Here is a 23,549-nt window from a genome sequence, read left to right as displayed (position 1 = left end):
ACGACAGCAGATCAGTATGTGGAGCTTCCCCGAAATCTACAATTAAGATAAAAATAATTGACCCCATTCTTTCTCCGCTTGATTGACTTGTGAACAATGCTCTCATGACAACATAATTACATGCCAGGAACTTCCCAGAAAAAGACATTTACTTACATTAACATACACACAAAGCTCCATCAACAATTGACGATAAATTGCAAAATGGAACAACACTTCAAGAGTACAGAAGAAAAAAAGAAAAAGTCACTAGCCAAGGGGCTCACTTGTCTCGATGCCAGACAGGGCATGGCTAACACTAGCCCTGCTTATGGAAGAAAACTGATATTTTTGTTCATATAACCTTTTTAAAAGGAGCTGTCCACCCTTAGAATAATCTATTATATTCGAAAATGAAAAAAATAGAACTTATATATATACCCTACTCCTGAAATCTGCGCGATCGTCTCATTGCAGACTGGGCTCTTCATTTCTGTATTCATTACAACTCACGCCGCTGCTCACCAGCTTAGTTCAATAGCTAAGTTAGCCATGATGGAAAGAGGGGGCTGGCTTAGCTGACCCCCCATTGTCACGTGCCGACACACAGAGAAGGGAGAACATTTTTCTGTTCTGTCTCTATTGAAACAAAAGCAGAAATTGAGGGTCCGGAACCGAGAGGGGGTCTAAAACAGGAAGAGTGTGACAGATGTGATAAATTACGAGTTATTTTTATTTATTTATACATGAAATAAATAAAAAAAACAAAAAAACACACAACAGAAAAAGAGCAGTGTTTGGGGCTTTTTTTTGGGAAGGAGGGTGGTGACAGCTCAATATTTAATCCAATAAAGGCAATCTGCCATGGAGGAATAGGTCAGCAGCATGAGAAACCACAATACTGTTATGGGAGAAGGGCAATGGTTTGGCATTGTCAGCCCAAGTAAAGATCTTAACAGTAAGTTAATGAATAATCTTGGATAACCCCTGCTAGGCCTTTATCAGTAACCAAATATTAACCAATAGGATAAACTCTATTCAGAGATGTAAGGAACCCATTTAACAAAAACTCCACTTGTCTACAGCTGAGAGGTACTGGTTGTTATTAACAAAATAAAAGGGCCATATGGAGACTGAAAGCCACTTCATTAGAAAAACGTCGGCTGAACCTGTCATTTGAGGTTGGTTCGGCCGACATTAGTCTAATGTATATGGGGTCTCCCGACAGATGATGTTGGGTAACAGAAGAATCCGGCATGTCCGATTTTGGACGGACAATCATTTTGTCCTGTAAGAGATATGACATCGCCAGAGATGTCCGGTAATGGCATTCTCAGGGTGCGCAGGAGCGCTCGACATAATGAGTGCTCCTGTGTATGGGAGAGTCGGGGGGAGACAGCTGTCGGATGAAAGATCGACTGAGCCAGGGGGCGACAACTGTCTAAAGTAAATGGGGGCTTCTAGGTGAATTTACATTTAACAATTTTGGGACGTTAAAAGACTGCTGATCAGTAAATATTTACCCATCGGTGTTCGTTTAAAAGCCCATTGACCCGGCACCAGATGAACGATCTGTGATAGCGCATACACTGCTATTGTTCTCAGCAGTGCAGGTTTCGTTTACACAGGACGACGCACTTCCAAACACGAAACCAAAAGATCACTTCACCCGATGAATGAATGTGTTGCTCGTTCGTCAGGTGATCGTCAGCCTTTTTACACTGCATGATCACTGTGTTCATAAGACACGATAATAGTGCAGTTTAAATGCATCGTAATGGAACGTTCGCTTCATGTTCGTGTAAACAGTGTAAACAGGCTGCTGATTACCGAATGAGCAAAACGCTTATTTGTCGGGTTAATTTATCTTTTGGTTTGCCCAAAGGATCATCATGCTCGGCAGTACACCGTCCTGTGTAAAGAGGACTCATGTTGTCGAGACCAATGGCAGCCAACGCGGACTGAACGATTTATGACAGATCACTCACTGCGCATCTGAAGCGCGGTCTGCCTGTGTGAGCAACTTTTAAGTGACTGTCGATCAGTAAATATTTAATGATTGGAGGCTGTTATCAGTTAATATAAACTCGTTTTGGCTCATGGGAATGCTATATGGGAAAAAAAGTATTCAAATTAGCTCCCCTCTAGAAGGAAGAATACTCTCAATATACCAAAATATTATTTTCTTTTAGAGGAGAACTAGCATCTTTAAAAGCCAGAATCAGACTGCTTGCCATCTAGCAAACCTGAAAGCTATGGAATGAAAGAAACTTTTATATTTCATACATTTCTCAGATTCGGAGCATGTGACAAGCTCCATATACGCTCTGCCAGATCTACGAAACCAGATCAGCCGAATGACGTCAGGTCACAGAGAGCGAGTTATCACATCTAGCGGTTTCAGGAATGTAGAAAGATGGCAGCATTTCTCCAAGGTCTGACGTAACTTCATTCTCAGAATCTGCCCATGTCACTATTTTTGGAAGTAAAGAAAACAATATAGCACTGCCCCTAATGAAGGACATCTGGGGAGGAAAGAAAATATAAAGGATTCTAGACGTACAGTTATGGCCGGAAGTTTTGGCACCCTTGAAATTGTTCCAGAAAATGAAGTATTTCTCCCAGAAAATTATTGCAATTACACATGTTTTGTTATATACACGTGTATTTCCTTTGTGTGTATTGGAACAACACAAAATAAAACAGAAAAAAAAGGCGAATTAGACATAAATTTCACACAAAACCTCCAAAATAGTCCAGACAAAATTGTTGGCACCCTCAAACTAATATTTGGGTGCACACCCTTTGGAATAAATAACTGCAATCAATCGCTTCCTATAACCATCAACAAGATTCTTACATCTCTCAACTGGAATTTTGGACCACTCTACAGTTGCAAACTGCTCCAGGTCTCTCAAGTTTGAAGGCGCCTTCTCCCTACAGCAATTTCAAGATCTCTTCACAGGTGTTCAAGGGGATTTAGATCTGGACTCATTGCTGGCCACTTCAGAACTCTCCAGCGCTTTGTTTCCATCCATTTCTGGGTGCTTCTTGAAGTACGTTTGGGGTTATTGCCCTGCTGGAAGACCCATGACCTAGGAGGCAAACCCAGCTTTCTGACACTGGGCACAACATTGTGACCCATAATCCTTTGGCAACCTTCAGATTTCATGATGCTTTGCACACAGACAAGGCACCCAGCGCCAAAGGCAGCGAATCAATGCCAAAACATCGTTGAACCTCCACCATATTTGATTGTAGGTACTGTGTTCTTTTCTTTGTAGGCCTCATTCAGTTTTTGTTTAACAGAAGAATGATGTGCTTTGCCAAAAAGCTCCATCTTGGTCTCATCTGTCCACAAGATGCTTTCCCTGAAGGATTTTGGCTTACACACGTACCTTTAGGCAAACTGCAGTCTAGCTTTTTTATGACTCTGTGTCAGCAGTGGGGTCCTCCTGGGTTTCTTGCCATAGCATTTCATTTCATTCAAATGTTGACGGATAGTTTGCATTGACACTGATGCACCCCGAGCCTGCAGGACAGCTTAAATTTCTTTGGAACTTTATTGGGGCTGCTTATCCATTATCCAGACTATCCCGCGTTGCAATGCTTCATCAGTTTTTCTCTGCCGTTTAGGGAGATTAGCTACAGTGCCATGGGTTGTAAACTTCTTGATTATGTTGAACACCGTAGCCAAAGGAACAGCAAGATCTCTGGAGTTTGACTTCGTCAGCTGGTGAAAGGCTGGTCCGAAACACGCGTGGGGGTGAACATGCAGATACTTTGGAGCCCCTGTGTTTAAGGTAACATACTGACTTACACTTGCTATTGCGCACATAACTTCTGCCTGTGTCCTTATTGATGTCCGTTACCTACCACTGGGACTTTACTGCAGGGTTGTGTACAATAATGGATACATACCAGTGTCAGTAATTGACATCTACCGTATTTCTTTATGACATAGCTCCTATCCTATACGCCCCATGCACACTTGTTTTATGTGCACGTGTATTGTTTTCCATGCTTGCTTTTACATTTTATTCAATAAAGTTTAGATACATTTCTACCATTTCCTTGGACTTCTTTGATCGTCTATCCCCCCTCCATCCCCTTGCATTATGGTCACGATGATTTGCTCTACCACTCCTTATAATTAGTAGCACTATAGATATGGCATAATTCCTTGCACATTTATATACATTTTTGTATTTATCATGCTGCTGTTTTCTATGAGCTATTTTCATGAAATTCATATGCTGAATAGGACTACCCAGTAAGGAAAAACTACAGATAAAATTAAATCAAAAAAAGGAAAGTTGTCATTCATAGGAACCTGCTAGGTCATAAAGGATTCATCTCACTGGTAAATATAACTGGAAGATCACTGACCATCAGTTTACAGAACCTTAATGTTTCTTCTCATTTTTTTGTCAGAAACTTGGTCAGGGAATGTAGTGACTTCTGAACCTGAATATACGAGAATGTTTATCTTACATACAGTAAGATCCGCGGGTCATACAAAGGATAAAACATCTGCTTCGGCCATACTGACTAAGCTGTACGTCACCCAGCTCTATGGCAGCCGTGTGCGCAGTAGATGGGGGAATCACACATGGAACTCCACTGTTGGACGTGGTGGTTTTTTTTCTCTATCATATTTCCTTGTAAATTCTGATTTTTATTAGCATTCATAAGGGAATACCTGTCCATCTCTCATGCCCCAGGAAAACAGGTTTTTAGTTCTTTGCAGAGCTCAAATATTTTATGTGGAGGACTTTTACAGAGAGAATGGGAGCGAGGTGGGTTTACTGTTGTTTGTGTCCCATATGTCTAAATATTAATGCACATAACTACCAGATATTGATATGGATGGTGGGTCAGAACAACACAATGTTCCTTTGATAAAGCACACACACCAATACACACTAACAATATGGCTGGGAACAGTTGACTCTAGTGGTGTACCAATCCTCCTCCGACAGCAGTTGGGGGCCAAAATAAAAGGGTCGAAATGTTCTTCTTAATCCCTTTTGAGAACACAGGCCAAACGTTCTAGGAGGGTTTGAGAGTGGTAGGTGGTGGCCAAATAACCAACAGACTGAGCAGTTTTGAGGAATTGTCCAGCAAACTTAAAAAAAAAAAAAAAAAAAAAAAAAAAAAAAATAATAATGCTCAACTTACCGATCTCTGATGAATCTTAATCCAACGCTACTCGGGTTACCCAGGTCTCCATATTTCCTTTTGGGTCTGAATAGCTGCACTGGTGAACCAACAAGTCAGCTCTGCGGCCAGTGAATAGATGCAGTGGTCATTTGCATAAGTATGATTTTACAATTTTTGGTAGCCAAGAACCATTTTAAGGCACACGTAGGAGGTCTTACCATGAGAAAATAGGAGTAGGGGTGCAGCAGTATTCAGACCTGTAACATTAGGCAACTGGACGACGAAAAGGAGAGGATTGCAAAAATAACTTTGCCACATTTTGAATGTATAAAGGGCCCTTCTGGAATGTTTCCTAGAATATGCCACAGACTGACATATTATCCTACAGTAACTGAGAAGCTAGTACATATATTTTTTTTAATGAGATTTGACATTTATGCTTTGGTTGCAAAAAGGTGAATAAAAATAGAATGTAAGAATTGTTAGATTTTTAGCATTTCTCAGTAATTGGGACCATATGTCTGTTCTATATACAGACATAAGAGGGAGTCTGTCTGATGACCAGTAACCTCTCTGCCTTCTATATAAGGCAATATACTGGTGAGCTCATGATTATGTGTGACAAATACTCAGGCTCAGCAGCGAGAGGTGATGACAGTACCAAATAACCGATGAGGTGAACGTCGCGTGACAGCCAGCAGAAAGAAGAGGCGAGAAAATGGTTATTTTTGTGTTTTAATATCTGCTGAATTTTTAATTTTTTACCAGTTGGGTAGCACTATTAAATAGGCAGTATTCAGGAGAATATGGGTAGAAGACTCTAATGATGCTAACTATTTAAAATGAGTCATCAGACAAACAGTCTCCTGCTTTGCACTGATGAGAGGCAACAACTCTGAAACAAGTGTCTGCAAATAAAGCTTCTAGGGTGGCCTCCAATCCCAAGTCACTAGGCAAGGCCCCTTAAAGATGTAATATTGATTTTTGTTTTATGATTGCTACTGCCAATAGGTGGCACTAGATAAATTTCTAGGGGAGCTTTGCATGGCCCATAAGTCTCCCTATGCCACCTTGCTGGTCTCTCAAAATTTAGACATATTACTGCTTAGATCTCCTATCATAGATCTCTCACCCAGCCAACAATTTCTACTGATTTGCACTGATGAGGGGCAAAGACCCAGAAATACATTTCTACAAATGAAACTTCTGGTTTGGCTTCCTGTCCTAAGCCATGTGGCAAGGCCCCATATGGCCCCGATTTTGACTTTTATGATCGTTATCTCCAATAGCTGGCACTAGAGTTCCTGTCCTCTTCCTCTCTGAGAGGCTATTTGCAGTTTCCATATTGTAATACCACAAAAGCTTGACCCAATTAAAAAGAACAAACGTCTCAATTTATGCCTTCCTTCCTTAGAAGAGTGCATTACAGAAACATCCAATGATGTGCTCTTTTAGCCATCTGACTGCTACCACCAATCAAAAGCTTTAGCTGGCATATCATCTGAACAGTGCAGATGTTTCTTCCACCGCCGACATATACCTCTAGAGAGAATCCAGACTGACAAACTGAGTATGCTTGCATTTGTTATTTTAAAAAGATCCATGCCTAAAACAAAACAAAAAACCATACATCTCATTACAAACACCTCAGCCTCGCAGCTTTCATCTCAGGGCACTGTCAGCTCTGCTCTACTCCCTTTACATCGACTGCCTTCACAGGTATTTGGAATAAAACACAGCTCTGCTCTACTCTACATAGTAGATGACAGCAGTAAGATCAGTGAGGAGAGTAGGACTGTGTTTCATTACATGTCTCACACAGAGAAAGCCAGGTCTGGCCTTCCCTATTTTTTCCTCCTGCATGACATCTCCTGCTTATAATTGGTCAATATCATGGAGGGGAAAAAGTAAAAGCCTCCAGATAGCAGAGATTCCTAACGCCCCCACTGGTCTTGGAATAAATTATAACCTAAACTTTACAAACTACGGTAATATTTCTGCAACAGACATGAGACATAAAAACTTTGTTTTTCAGCTCTGTGGCCGCTATACCGTGATTTGGCCAGTTTATAAAGCTAACCATGATGAAAAGTTCTCTTTAAGTGCCATTTACCTGAAGATTAGCAAAATACCTGTAGGATAATAGCATTTTAGGAGGGGACATTTTAGGAGGAGAATGCTCCGTACATCTGGAGTGATCACCCACCTACAGTTGTGCGGTCATGGGTGAAGGGAAAACACAGAGGTTACTTACTGGTAGCCGGTTTTTCCAGAACCCACGACAGCATACCTGAGAGAGGGATCCGCCCTGCAAGGACAGGAAACCTACCGAAATAAAAGGGCGGTACCTCTCCCCCGCATCACTTAGGTTAGATAGCATGAGAGGACCTCCAAAATAATTATATACATAACCCACACCACACAATCTATGTTGCACACCCATATGGTGAGAAAGGATGGGGTGGGAGGGGAACATACCGGTGCGGTCATGGGTTCTGGAAAAAACAGCTACCGGTAAGGAACCTCTGTGTTTTCCCTTCATGCATGACAGCACTCCTGAGAGATTTCTGGAGAATTTGAAATTCCTTAGGGGGGGGGGGGGCACTGCTAGCAGCTCCATTCTACCAAAGGTTAAGTCAGCAGGGGAGGACAGATCCAGCCTGTAGTGTTTAAAGAAAGTAGATGCTGAAGACCAGGTCGTGGCCTTACATATTTGATCAATTGATACCTCCGCTTTCTCTGCCCAGGAGGTCGCCACAGCTCTGGTGGAGTGAGCCTTGATGCTGTCAGGGATTGGAGCACCACTAGCAGAGTAGGCTAAACTAATGGCCTCCCTAATCCATCTTGCAATGGTGCCTTTTGTTACCCCATAACACTTCTTATTACCCTAAAAGCTACAAACAGGGACTGGGCCTTCTTCCACTGGCTGGTCATAGACAAATACTGTAACAGTGCCCTTCTAACATCAAGATTATGAAATTTCTCCTCCCCTGAATTCTTAGGGTTATTACAAAAGGAGGGCAGGATAATTTACTGATGAAATTTTAAAGCTACCTTAGGAAGGATAAGCTGCATCAGGTCTTAACATGACTATCCTCATATCTGTGTATAAGGATGGTTTGTAGAAAGGGCCTGCATATCATTCACTCTACGGGCTGACGTCAAAGCTACCAATATGATCGTTTTGAGGGTAAGATACTTAGCCGACAACCGCCGTATGTCAGCACAAGATTCCCATCAAAGACCGGTAACTAACTGATGTAGGGGAGAAGTACCGCCCTTTTATTTCAGTAGGTTTCCTGTCCTTGTGGGGCAGATGCCTCTCTCAGGTGTGGGGTCATGGTTGAAGGGAAAATACTGCCTACTGGGTTTTCCTCTCCTATAGGCTAGAAGGAGAGGGGATGTGACCTATTCCATCCCAGGTACTCCCATTGCTGTATCTGAGGATCATAGCGATATGAAGAAGCCCTTATACAAAAAAAAAAGTTCTGTTGCGACAAGAAGTCATGAGGATGAATTTTGTAAAGTTGATCAAAGACATTACTCTTCTTTCCATGGCAACAGGGTCTCCTGGAAATTGAACGTTTACCAGGCTACCAAATGTCTCCAATATCGTAATTGGACACAAGTAGTTGATTATTTGGATTTTTTACTTATGTGATCCAATAATTGCACTAGAGATAAATGGCAGGAGAGGGCTCACCCTCTCTTAAAACAACAACCTTAACATGTAAGTTAACCTAAGCTGATACCCAACAACACCAGAGATCTCAGCATCCTGTGAAAGTTTGAACTATGAGTATTGAATGTATAGAGAGAAGATGTTGGCCCCGATCCATCAACACCGGCGTTTTGCACAACAGTCTTGATGAAGGTGGTGATGGAAAAAGATGTGCCAAATTCATTAAAAAGGTGCACACCTCGTTCAGATGCTGTGCGCCAACGCAAGAAATGTATGCCAGACAAGGATTGGAATACATTGATGTCGTTACTAAATGTTGACTATCACCTGTGCTTGCTCTTGTCCCTTCCCAGCTAAACCTACCTACTTTCCGAAAAATTAGTTAAGGTGGTCAGGACAGGCATAAAAACACAAAAAGTCTTTTTTCTTCCTTCAACTACAAGTTGTGTAACATTTTTCCGACATTTCAAACAACTTTACACCAGAATTCTGGGCAAAGCTTTTGGTGAATTGCCCCCTTTATTTCTTATAATCCTTTATTCTTCTAAAGTTCCAGGCTCTTATGGTAAAAATCAATGGCTGAACATAGCAGTGATATCATTCACTGCTTTATATTCTGTCACATACGGAAATGTATTACTGGACAAACCTAACAGTAGTGTCCGAAAATTTGCTGATGTTGAGGAACTCAAGAGTGATGAATAAAAGATGTCCATTATGTTTCACCAAACCGAAAAAGAAATGGATTAATGTTGGAAGGATATCAGATACAGACAATAATAGATAAAAAAAATAAATAAAATGCTGGTACCATCAATGTAACAATATACATCTACTCCAGCAAAAATACTAAAAGGAAAAAACTAGGATCCCGTGTGACAGTCATATCAGTAGCCCACGTCCGCTGGACATTATGTAAGCACCGATTTGGTCAGATATAATGGACTGTTAAATGCAAGTCTTCATGTGTTTTGGGCACCTTAAAAAGGTAGCTTCACGTGTTGTATTTTTTTTTTTTGTTTCATATCAGCATGCCTAACATTTGGATTTTGCTGTAGATTTGGAGCAGATTTAAAGTACCACTCCAGTGTATTCTTTTAATTCCAGCACCACAGTGGTATCACTTACGTCTGTTCCGTATGCATTACCTGTCACACAAGGTGAGGGAAGGAACAAGGGTACAACGACGGGAAGAGGGGAAAGGGAGCCCAACAACTAGGGAAAGGGGGAGTGGAGACCCCTAGGCAGATCTAATATCATCCTGACTACCCTATCGCCCCTATATAGGTTCCGCACCTATCACCGAGCAGGAAATCTAATCTCTGAATGTCACTAGAGCTTGGCCCTAGGTAGGGAGGGGACGGACTGAACCCTAGTCAGACCCCACTGTAACTAAAGACAAAAAGTTAAACAAACAATAAGGGGCTACGCTTAGCTTGAGAAGACACCAGAGAGATAACGCCAACTGTCCTCCAAGGAAAGTCCAAGAAGAAACTAGCCGACTACTAGTACTCCAGGCATGGACAGAGGAACATATACTGTAACTATCACCAGCAACTCTCTGGAGACACAGCGTTTTTAACTACCAAGCAAGGGTGTGTCAATTAGCAGCAGAAGGTGGAGGCCGCCGCTGGGTCCTAAAGAAAGATGGATATCACTACACTACAGAGATGAGAGGCTCAAGAAGGCGTCTGCAATGCCAAGCGCAGTGACCTTCTACAGTCGGATCCAGAGCGACTGTCTGTCACACTTGATACACCCGTGACATTACCAACCTCAGCCTTCTGCTGGTGCCGACACTACTCCAAGTCCCTCTCTGCCATCTTATGACCTCAGCTGTGACTGACCCCAAGTCCCAGCTCTCGGTCAAAAGCTTTCAAAGTAAGTCTGTGAGAGCCTCCCTCAGAGTCTCATTGAGAAGTGACTTCTAATCTGCACAGTAAATATTGGAGTGATCCGGCTACTTACAACTCCGGTCATGTGGACTGGAGCGGTGCTGGGAACAGCAGAAGACTGCGACCTGTAAATATTTTACTACACATTAGGGAACAGACATTAGCGATACCACGGTGCTGAAAAAAAAAAAACAACAAAAAAAAAAACAACAATACACCTCACACGCACCGGAGTGGTACTTTAACCCAAATTAAATTGACAGGAGCAAAAGCTGCAGTGAATATCGGCGTCAGAAGCGGAGTGCAATCTCTTTAGGTTTTTGCACTCTATGCAAATAAGGGTGTGGCCTCCCTTTTCTTTCAGCAGGACATTACCTATATATAACTCCCCATGGATGGATGTTCATTAGTTGGGGTCTAGGTCCTGCTCAGCCCCTAGTCACATTTACATCATTTGACATATGGTAAGGTTTTAATACTGGTAGTTAAGACTGTCCCGAATAGGGTCACCTTGACGTGGTGGGATGGTTTTTACGTTTTTTGTATCAAAATTATGTTAAGTACCCTATATTTTCATGCACTTTTGCAATTTTTTGCTTACTACAGAGTATTTGCTCATTTTGTTTTAATCTTAGGTTTTGTCTGTTTAGCGGCCAGTGTGAACATGCGCCTACACGCTGCATGCACACCAACCTATATTCCAGTTTATCTCTTTAGGTTTTTTTTTTTTTTGCAACATTGGAGGAAAGCAGATCAGGATTTAACAGTTCGATCAGAAGATCCAGCCAGCTTCAGAACAGCGCTTACACCTATGTAACAAGCCACAAGCAATAAAATAAAAAATTCCTTAAGAAAGGAGTGGATTTTTAACAACAAGTAAATTACAAAGTTGCATATTTTCACAAGCACTTTGCAATTTTAACCAAGTATGATGAGGAGAATGGTCTTACATGGTAAATAGAGGTAAATCAAAAATTTAAAAGTCCACTTACCACAAGGAACTATTAAGTTCCTGTTAATGCCGGGAACAGACAACAAAAGGAAAAACCACTGGGCACCAGGTACTGAACGTTTTAAGTTTTTCCTCCCAATACTATATAATGAAACATTATTGGTCAGTTTTGCCGTAACCTTCTCTGCTTGAAAGTGGTGTCAAGCAGCTGCCATAAAGGCTACAGTAACAAATTTATGGTACTACACTCAGCTGATAGATATCCTCAGACTATTAGTAAACTCCTTCATAACATTTATAGCTTTCAGAAAGCAGCTGTTAACCGAGATTTAAAGGCACTCAGATCGTATGTCAAGATCAAAAAGTGTCCGGAAGCTGAGTAACTGTCTCAATATGTGGCAGCTGGTCAGTAAAAAGTAATCTTCTGAAAATGCCGAAAGTCACGAGTCATTTTCTCAGGTTTTCCAGACTACGAATACTATTGTAAGTGATGGGACGGTGAGATCACAGTCTATGTTGGATTTGGGGGTTCCTTGAACCAAGACTTTGTTGAGCTCTCCTTGAAGATCCCAGTCCAGCTGGCATGAAGGGTTTCTTGAACCAAACTAATTGTCCCATAAAAAAAAAAAATAATCCAAAATATCTGAGCTCATTATTTCAGAGCTAAAAGACACTACTACTTAATATTTTCCAAACCAGGCAAGTACTCTGGTGTTGGCTTGCACCCTTGGGTCTTCAGGCATTACCGACAGAGTGGATTTACGCCTGTTCAACGAGCTCTGCCCATGGATCTTGTCCCATCTTTACCGTGTATTTACATTTTGGGCTTCATCTACATTCAGACCTATGATATGAATCATCAAAGGAATAAAAAGGGATCAGGCGTGAGATCAGGGAACGGTTACCACCCAATAATCCAGTCTGTCCGGCTTGAAACCCACCACTCACAATTGATAATTTTTGATACAGCATGGTAAGGTCCATTTACACTCGCTGATAATCAGAGAACGAGAATTTGTAAGAACGCTCATTCCCAATCATTGTCCTGTGTAAATGTGACACTGATCATCTAACGAATGAGGAAAACGCTAATTGGGTTGGATTATTTATGCCGGCATCATTGTCAACAGCACGTCACCCGATGTAAACAGTGGACGTGCTGCAGGCAATATGCATGCCGTATGGGGACATCAATCGTATTAATGATTGTTCAGGCCCCATACAGTTTGCGTCAGACAGTGTGAATGGGTCAATAAATGAGCAATGATTGGTGACTAGTTCAGATTTTGTGGTATACTAGTCTGATGAAGAGGCCTGAGTAGTCTCGAAAGCTTGCAATTTGTTACCATCTTTTCAGTTAGCCATTAAAAGGTATCAACCACTGAGGACTCTCAAATCTAATTTTTAGTATATAGTCGATCTTTGCTCGTTTTGGGTTGAAATTGGCTCTTATTTTTTTTTTTTTTTATAGAAAATATGACTAGAGCACTATGAATAAGTATGATAATAGCATAGCTGAAAAGTAAAAATCTTTTCTTTCTAAGAACATTTTATGCTTCCATACAACTCCACTAGTATAGATGTGAGAAATACCAGGCCAGCTGATATTTACAAGGGAAATGGATAATACATGTCCCGTGATTTTGTTTTCTATATATCAATGGTATAGAAATAAGGGGGACAGAGGTTACAGCTTTGATTACCCCCATGATTGAGGGCCCTACTCTTATCGTCCAAAAGGGGTTGTTGCAAGAACAATACCACCTATCCGCAGGACAGGTATTGGGTATCAATTTCTGGGGGTCCAGCTGCTGAGATCCCTGCAGATCTCATGAAGAGGGGGCTTTAAGTTTCCTGTGTGAATGGAGCTGTAGTGAGCATGTTCAAATGGAACAGTGCTCAGTCGCACATGCTCACTGCCACTTCATTCACACAGGGGACCTTGGGACCCCTGTTCTAGTGATCAGAGCAGGTCCCACAATAGGACCCAAGCAATTATTAGGCAATATATTTTGTTTATGGAACAACCCCTTTAATTCTAGACTCAACAATGTGACTGAACAAATGAAGACACCATATATATAGCATTTACAGATCTCACACAGTGAATATGGCATCTCTGCCAGGGATAGGGATCCTTATCTAGAGCTATAGTAAAGCCCCCCCCCCATATACTTTAGATAGCCATCTCCCCCCAACTCTCCCATGCACGGTTAGCTGACCAAGCACTCCTATATTCTTTATATGAGAGCTGCTGCCAAAACATCTCTGGTGGCAGCTTATCTCAGGGAGAACAAAACGATCAGCAGTCCGAAACTGGACATCTCAGAACCTTCTGAGGCACAGTTGGGGGCTTCCTCATACACATTAGACTGAATCCGTCAAAGGTTAGTCTAGTCTAATGTGTATGGGGTCACTTCCTGTGAAGTTGTTCAGCTGCTAATAAAAGTGTTTTAGGTATTAAAGAGGTTGGCCACTACTTTTTTATTGATGGCCTACCCCTAGGATAGGCCAACAATATTTGATCGGTGGGGGTGAGACACCCGGCACCTCCGCCGATCAGCTGTTACTAGCAATGGCCAGAAGTTCTCGAATGTTGCCAGAACACAGCAGCTCTGTCAAAACTAGTGGCAGCGGCCGGGTACTGCACATCCACCTCCTATAGAAATGAATAGGTTGTGCAACCGGCAGCGGCCACTAGAGGTTCGACAGAGCTGCTGTAATCCAGCAGGATTCAAGAACTTCCGGCTGCCGCCAGTAAGAACTGATGGAAGGAGTTTCACACCTCGACCTATCAGATATTGATGGCCTATTCTAAGGATTGGCCATCAATAAAAAAAGTAGTGGCCCCATCCCCTTTTTAAATGTATTTCAGAGAACTGCTACTTATGCAAGTAAACACATTCTGGCAATGCATCTATGGGGACACCTGACATATGTCAACTGCTTTAGTGAAAAAGTTTATGTTGATTAAAACTTCAAAAGTGAGCACTCTGCAAATTGAAAAAAACAAAACACACACACACACACACACACACACACACACACACACACACACACACAAACACACACACACACACACAATACCCCCCTCAGATTCCTACTCATCTGGGAAGAACACAGCACGACCTTATCATCCACAACACCGGAGTATAAGATTTTCCAAATGTCAGCATACAGAACAAGGGGTTATTATCGGTTCAGATGCAGAACTTTTTCCAGTAGGCTCTGTACGACAACAAAGGTCTCAAACACTACACATCGACCACAAACTGCATATGCCGGGCCCCTGAATCTACTGGTAGGGAGTTACATCATCATCCTTATCCAAAATAATGGTCACTAAAACATATGCTAATGTTAGCACCCTTGATTTAAATGTTTAGTGCTCCTGAGACGTCGATTGTGATAAGTAATTTTACCAGATGAAGTAGCAATTCTGGGGCATCTTTAATAAGAAATGTTCATGGTGTAGTTACAGTGTTGTTGCTCCTGGAAATGTAGATGGACTTATAACTTGGTGAAGCCATTCCCTTTGTTGACGAGGTGTGTCCCTAAGCACGGCGACATCTCAACTTAGAAGAAAAACTTCCATGACAATGCACCATCTTCAGTGTTATTCAAGTGTCTCCAGCCACATCAACATTGTCATGGTTATTGGTCATAAAGTTGTCATAAGTAGCTAAACCCCATATTTAGGTGAATTCACATGATGTGAATCTCCATCAGCCTCTATATCTAAGAAGTAGGATGGCTAATTATATGCGAGGAAAGACAGGTTCAGGACATAATTCTTATTCATCTCATATTTTCCCACAGGTCCCTCCTAGTAGAATAATATGACTGTCACGTTTCCAAGCATATTTTTACCACCATAGTCACACCAATTATGACTAGGATATATCCATAATTTTGGTTGATATTACATTTCTGTGGTTTCCCAAGGCCAAATATCTTAGCTCTTGAAACCACAGACACAATTCTGTTCCCCAGTCACAGATATACCCATGGATTCTGCCGACATCAGATTATTATAGAAATGGAATTGAAATACTGTTTTTCCATTGTGCCATGTGATGTCCCTGGTATGGGCTGGAGACAACCAGTCTATGGTAGCCAGGGCTGTGGAGTCAGTAAGCCAAACCACCGACTCCGAAATTTCCCCGACTCAGACTCCACAGCCCGGCCTCACTACTGAGTGTGTACATAAAGTGCAGCACAGATTCATCTCAACTAAAAGCCGAGATCCTTAGATCAGGAACAGAACAGACATTTATAGGACATTTCATAGCTTTCAAATTCTTATGAAAACATTCACAGCACATCGTGCATTGCACTACTGTACCCAATTTATTATATATTTTAGGAGTCGGAGTCGGTCCATTTTATACCAACTCCACCTCCACTTCCACCAAAATGGACAAAAGACTCCTGACTCCACAGCCCTGATGGTAATTATTCTCACCTGCATATTATAAGCACCTCTTTGATGATTAATAAGTACACAGAGAAAACATTCGGTCTTCCTATAGACTGTCAAATCCTTTTGACCTTTCCTGGCGCATGCGCACAGCAGTACTTTGCTCTGCCCTTGGCTGGGCAGAGAAATACGCCTGTGCAGAAGAGCAAAAGGGAACACTGTGTAGATGATGTAGGACGTGTCATCCACATGAAGCAGAGAAGAAGGACAGTATCGCAAGAAGAAGGGAGGCACTGGACCAAGACCAGCAACACCAATTGGACTGGACTGCCCCATAGATGAGTAATCAAGTATTTTTTTTGCCTTCCAGGGCAAACTGGAGTCATATGTGCAGCATTATAGAACGCTGTCACATGGGGCTGAAAGGTGGTGGCCGTAGGTTATATTGGAAATAGCTGGTGACAGGTTCCCTTTAATTACTCTCAGAGGACGATGCTTTCAGGTGTTCAGTGGTATCGGATTTTTATTTATCTGATCCACAACAACTTCCCTTTTAGACATGGCATGGGTGATTGATTTCCAAATTATCTCACAGGCCCATGTCACCAGTTTCTACTTGGGAAGATAACCAGTCTGTGTTCGCATGGTCACTATTCTTCTTGGGTTGGTCGGGAAAGTCATACATGTAAAGCTAGACTCCACCATAGTAGCTTGACATTATCAACCGTCAGCCGATGTATCCAGCTAAGAGGGTTGTGATCGGTCACTACTGTAAAATTATCCCCATAGAGATATGGCTGCAACCTTTGCAGGGCCCATACAATAGCTAGGCACTCGTTCAGGGCTGTGGAGTCGGTGTCCATTTTGGTGGAATCTGAGTCAGTATAAAATGGACCGACTCCGACTCCTAAAATATATAATAAATTGGGTACAGTAGTTCAATGCAGTTTGTCTGGAACATTTTTTCATAAGAATTTGGGAAAGTTCTGAAATGTCCTATAAATGTCTGTCCTATTCCTGATCTAAGGGTCTAGACTTTTAGCTGAGATGAATCTGTGCTACAGTAATTTTATCACTTAAACATGAGCCATGTATGAGGGAGTCGGAGTTAGTGTCATGGAAATTGAGGAGTCGGAGTCGGAAATTTGGCTTATCGACTCCACAGCCCTGGTTCTCTACGGTGGCTTTGGCCACCTCCCTAGGAGTTATCTGCTCAAATACATGACTTGGTGGTCTTCCCCACTGGAATTCATCTGACCAAGATCTGTCCCTAACCTGTAAGCACTCGCATCAGTTTTTACCAGAAACCTTCCAATGAAATCTGGGGCTTGCAACAAAGAGCCGGCAAGAGAAGCTGTCAGTGCAGAGAGGGCTCACAACTTCTGACCATTTACCTATGTGAGGCAGCTTCCTATTGGTTAGGTCAGTCAGAGGTTTTGTTAGGACACTACAGCTAGGTACAAACTTCCTATAATACGCAGCAGTACCGAAAAATTACATAACCAGTTTTTTCTTTTTTTTTTTTTTGGTGGTCGGCTAGGTTGCGATGGCATCTACCTTCCCCGGCTCTTCAGAGGTCCCCCACCCACTTGGTGTCCTCTATATTGCACCTCCATCATGCATTTGGTACTTTCCGGACTTGATTGTCAGGCCAGAAGTTTGGATCTACCTGAGCAATTGAGACACGTGGGACTAAACACTAGGGACACGTTCAGTATTTTACATCAGTATTTGTAAGCCAAAACCTGGAGAGGAATGATCAGAGTAAATGTATAATAGAAACACGTCACCACTTCTGTACTTATCACCCACTCCTGGTTTTGGCTTACAAATACTGATGTAAAATACTGACCAAATACTGAATGTGTGAACGTGGCCTAAAAAGTCCAGGTATGCTACTGCAAACCCTCAGGTCCCTCAAGCAGCTGGTTAATAAAAAGTAACTCCGGTAAAGCTCCTTAAAAGAAACCAGTCAGTTGATGGACAGGGCAGCATGAATCAGAGCCTGGCTGGAGGATTGCAGCCAGATATAGGTTTCAGAAAAAATAAAGTTTGAAAATCCAGCCGAGAACCATAGGAATAGGACTTTTCCCAGCGCTACTCCAGGTGATTGACAGGTGACTCCCATGAGAGTACAGAAGAAGAGACGTATCAATCAACTATAGGGGGTAGTTGGCTGGGGGACAGTGCTGGATTAGTCTGTCACACAAGGTGAGGGAAAGACTAAGTGCAACATGAGGGGAAGGGAGACTAGACAATAGGGAAAGGGGAGACCCCTAGACTGATCTGATATCACCCTGTCTCCCCTATAGTTCCTATATTGGTTCCTCACCAATTGCCGAACAGGAAACCTAAGTCCGGGATATATCCCTAGAGCTAGGCCCTGGATAAGGAAGGGGATGAGCACTGGTCAGTCCCCACTATAAACTAAAGACAACAAGGGAGACAAACACAGGGGGAAGAAACTTAGCTTGAATCGTCTTCAGAGAGATTACACCAAACGTCCTCAAGCACAAGGGAGGAAGTAAGCAGACTGCAATAGCTCCAAGCCTTCACAAGGGAACATGTGAATATCACAGGTCACTCCCTGCATTAAACTGAAAGTATTTAAACACCCAGGCCAGGGTGTCAGAGCAGGAGGGAGGTAGTCACTGGGTCCTAAAGTAAGACAGATTTAAGAAGGCGTCTGTAATGCCAAACGAAGTGACCTTCGGCAACCAGCTGCAGAACGACTGTCTGCTACATCTGACATACTCATGACATTATCTCTTCCTATGGTCCCCGGCCGGGTCTACAAACTATAAAAAAATAGTTCTGCCATTCAGTACCTTAATATCACTACTATACAATGTCTAAAATAACCAAACAATAGCCAAATATTTCTACTCTCCACTCCCCTGTCCCTAGAAGCAGAGGCCCTGGACAACTGCCCAGTTTGCCATCTCCCAAAATCATCCCTACTAATAGGAAATACTGAATATTATCCTTCTCTCCTACCTGACTGATTTAATATAACTATATTTCCCACTACTGTGCACAGACTGTAATTCGTTATATAAGTCTCCGTCGCCGGCAGGGCTTACAATCTAATTTCACCAGTAGAGTTTGCTTCATATAAAGCCGATCACTGACCGGTTCGCCCTTGTAGTTATTCTATAAAGCAGAGGCGTCTGCATGTACGGCTAACCATTCAGAAGAACCACGAGGAAACACGATGAATAGAGCAGTGTTTTACAGAGTGAGCATTGAAATGCCGGCAGCAGGTCACGCTTACAATTTCCCTTCCTTAAAGGGCAAACCGGAGCCACCACAGAGGCGGCCTTCATATAGGAGCGGGTAGTAAAGTTAGCACAGAGATATATGCAGAGGATCCCAGGTCTTAACATAGGATTTCACAGGCGATTTATGTCAGATGTCAATGTAGGAAAGTATTTACTGCTGTCCAAAACACATTGCTCCATACCGAAGACTTTATGTGTTGGGTGATCTCAGGGCTCGTCAAATATTATCTTTATATAGCGGTTGTATAAAGCTCACATCAGGTGTACGGAGGAGATGGAGACCTCACACGGGCAGCCATTCATTTGCAGCCTGTGGAGGAAATGTATGGAAACGTATGACTGGATGAGGCTTCCCCCAGCAATATCGAAGGAAAGGAAAAACAGACCTGCGGTGATCAGATGATCACTGCCTCTGCATGACATAAACCCCACATGATCCTGCAGCGGATACCAGCCATATGCATGATATTGAGGTCCTTACTGCTATTAAGAGGGTTCACAGAATCTATAACCTCAGAGGAAGTCACGTTTAGCCAAACCTATTTTCATATTGTATTATGCAGAGCAGGAACGGCGGCATTTCATGGCTCCAGCCGGCATTGTACTATTCAGATTATGTACAAAGGCGAAGAATAACAAGCTGGAAGAAAAGACCATAAGCTCATACTGTGCCGGCATTGTATACAAGTAAGAGAGGCAATGTTATAAGGCGGGCAAGCAAACAAAGCTAGGGGGGGGGAGGCAGCTATCGGGGAGGAAGGGTCATGCATGCTACAGCAGACCCCTAATATACTAATATATATTATAGTGATGCTGCATTATAACTGCACATATAATGAGAGGCAAAGGGGTTGTGCAGCGACCTATGACTTATCACAGCTACAATAGTAGTAAATAGATTTTTTTGTCATAAATCACACTTTAATACAAGTCTACATCAGCATCTTCTCTGAGCCCAGCGATTGACTGCAGCGGTCACATGCACTGACGTCACCGCTCCCGGCTTTCAACAAAAGCCAGGCAGTGGCAGAAAATCAGCGCTAGACAAGTGGTGGGCGAGCACAGCTTATTTTATTACCTTTACAGTTGGCAAGCGTATGGAATAAAATGAGAAAAAATAAATAAAAAGCGCATCATCCTCTGGGTCTGAAGCAGCCGGAGCCCCATATCACATCAGTTACATGACATAACTGGAACCTAATGGGTGGTATAGCCAACACTCCTTCCCCCACTCCACCATACAGTAAAACTGACGGGAATCCTCCCAGCCACTTAAAATGGGTTGTTCTTATCTGGGGATTTTTTTCTTTTACTTAAATTCTTGTATTTGGGGCTAAAAATCATTTTTTTGCAATTGGGTTGCATTATAAGTTTTCACAGTTTGGGTTTTACAAGATCTTTTTTCCCTGTGCATTAAACTTTGATGTGCTCTGTGGTCATAAATTAGCTGAGAGGAGCTCTGAAAAAGAAAGATGAAAGATGTACAAACTCCCGGTCATAGCAGGCTTACTGACAGACTCTCAGTTGACTCATCAGGTCTATTTTTCAAAGCTACAGATCGCCTGTCATCCATAAGCAGTACCTACCACATCAGGCTTCAGCCGAAAAGTTAAAGGAAGGGAGTAAAATAAGGACTGGAGCGTGGTCAGAAAGGAAGAGCTCCAGGATTGCCGCACTTCTCTGCTTCTGGGGATGCGATGGATCGTATACTGGAAAAAAAACAAGGGAGGAAGGCATCAGGTATTTATAAAGTAGAGCAAATAAAAGGGTAACGCCGCTCAAAAGTGAAAGTAGAGTCAGGATTTATCAATCAACGATCAAAGGAGAAAAGTGTGGAAGGCAGAAGAATACAGCAAAATAAAACTTAGCATTCTAGAGCACAAGTGCAGCACAGGAGGAAACGTAGAAAGTTTTTAGATTGGTCGATAATCGTTATAGGTCATAAACAGAGAACAGTGCGGGGATGGGGCTACTATAAGACATGGGAAGAGAAGTAAGAGGGACAGAACTGCAGCTGAGGGAGGATCGCCAAGGCATATGCTCTGCAGTCTACACATTAGAATTTTGTGCCACCTAGTGGCATAAAAAGGAAAGGTATCACAGCAAGTAAGCATAACAAAGAAGAGAATATTTAAGAATAGAGATCAGTGGGGTCGCTGGAGCGATTTCACTGTAAGGGTAGCAGCCCCGTTTCTCCGTCTGACCACTTAGGATGCCTCAGCAGCAGATAACTGCAGCATCTTAGGGGTTAAACACAGGAGATAGGAGCCATTTTTTGGTACCTGGGTTATTACAGCAGAATATCAGCTGTGTATGTACTTTGTGGTGCGCTAAGGGGTTTAAGAACTAAGCAAATATGAGCAGATTAAGTACCCAATCCTTTAATCAGGTAATTACAAGCTAAATGAAAACCACGGCAGCAGCATAAAGAAATACAATTATTCAGCATCAATAATATCATTATATATTAAATATAATATAATAAAATAAAAATGGTCTTCCAACAATCTTGAAGGAGTTCCCAGAGATGCTTAGCACTTGTTGGCCCTTTTGCCTTCACTCTGCATCCAGCTCACCCCAAACCATCTCGATTGGGTTCAGGTCTGGTGACTGTGGAGGCCAGGTCATCTGGCGTAGCACCCCATCACTCTCCCTCTTGGTCAAATAGCCCTTACACAGCCTGGAGGTGTGTTTGGGGTCATTGTCCTGTTGCAAAATAAATGATAGTCCAACTAAACGCAAACCGGATGGAATAGCATGCCGCTGCAAGATGCTGTGGTAGCCATGCTGGTTCAGTATGCCTTCAATTTTGAATAAATCCCCAACAGTGTCACCAGCAAAGCACCATCACACCATCACACCTCCTCCTCCATGCTTCACGGTGGGAACCAGGCATGTAGAGTCCATCCGTTCACCTTTTCTGCGTTGCACAAAGACACGGTGGTTGGAACCAAAGATCTCAAATTTGGACTCATCAGACCAAAGCACAGATTTCCACTTGTCTAATGTCCATTACTTGTGTTCTTTAGCCCAAACAAGTCTCTTCTGCTTGTTGCCTGTCATTAGCAGTGGTTTCCTAGCAGCTATTTTACCATGAAGGTCTGCTGCACAAAGTCTCCTCTTAACAGTTATTGAAGAGATGTGTCTGCTGCTAGAACTCTGTGTGGCATTGACCTGGTCTCTAATCTGAGCTGCTGTTAACCAGCGATTTCTGAGGCTGGTGACTCGGATAAACTTATCCTCAGAAGCAGAGGTGACTCTTGGTCTTCCTTTCCTGGGGGGTCCTCATGTGAGCCAGTTTCTTTGTAGCGCTTGATGGTTTTTGCAACAGCACTTGGGGACACTTTCAAAGTTTGTCCAATTTTTCGGACTGACTGACCTTCATTTCTTAAAGTAATGATGGCCACTCGTTTTTCTTTACTTAGAATTTGTATTATGGCAAGAAAAAAGCAGCTAACAGTCTATTCAGTAGGACTATCAGCTGTGTATCCACCAGACTTCTGCACAACACAACTGATGGTCCCAACCCCATTTATAAGGCAAGAAATCCCACTTATTAAACCTGACAGGGCACACCTGTGAAGTGAAAACCATTTCCGGTGACTACCTCTTGAAGCTCATCAAGAGAATGCCAAGAGTGTGCAAAGCAGTCATCAAAGCAAAAGGTGGCTACTTTGAAGAACCTAGAATATAAGACATATTTTCAGTTGTTTCACACTTTTTTGTTAAGTATATAATTCCACATGTGTTAATTCATAGTTTTGATGCCTTCAGTGTGAATGTACAATTTTCATAGTCATGAGAATACAGAAAAATCTTTAAATGAGAAGGTGTGTCCAAACTTTTGGTCTGTACTAAATATATATATATATATATATATATATATATATATATATATATATATATATATATATATATATATATATATATATATATATATATATACATACATACACACACACATATACATACATACACACACACACACACACACACACTGCTCATAAAAATAAGGGGAACACTTAAACAACAGAATATAACTTCAAGTAAATTAAACTTCTGTGAAAACAAACTGTCCACTTAGGAAGCAACACTGATTGACAATCAATTTCACATGCCGTTGTGCAAATGGAATAGACAATAGATGGAAATGATCAAGACACCCTCAATAAAGGAG

The 23,549-nt window shown here is 42.2% G+C and overlaps 1 protein-coding gene across 1 annotated transcript in view; it reads right to left on the bottom strand.

The window, feature by feature from the left end:
* The window catches only part of ALG14 (ALG14 UDP-N-acetylglucosaminyltransferase subunit), a 46,786-nt gene that overhangs the window by 3,025 nt on the left and 20,212 nt on the right, over positions 1-23,549 (bottom strand). Inside the window, exon 3 of the mRNA XM_073643245.1 lies at positions 20,959-21,081. Within this exon, the coding sequence (XP_073499346.1) occupies positions 20,959-21,081 (123 nt within the window). The remainder of the gene's footprint in view (positions 1-20,958; positions 21,082-23,549) is intronic.

The sequence above is a fragment of the Phyllobates terribilis genome, unplaced genomic scaffold, assembly GCF_046119375.1.
Source record: "Phyllobates terribilis strain yellow unplaced genomic scaffold, ASM4611937v1 Scaffold_8__6_contigs__length_399053987, whole genome shotgun sequence".
Taxonomy (NCBI): Eukaryota; Metazoa; Chordata; class Amphibia; order Anura; family Dendrobatidae; genus Phyllobates; species Phyllobates terribilis.
The sequence above is the reverse complement of the archived record's forward strand: the minus strand, read 5'-3'. Positions and strand labels throughout refer to the sequence as shown.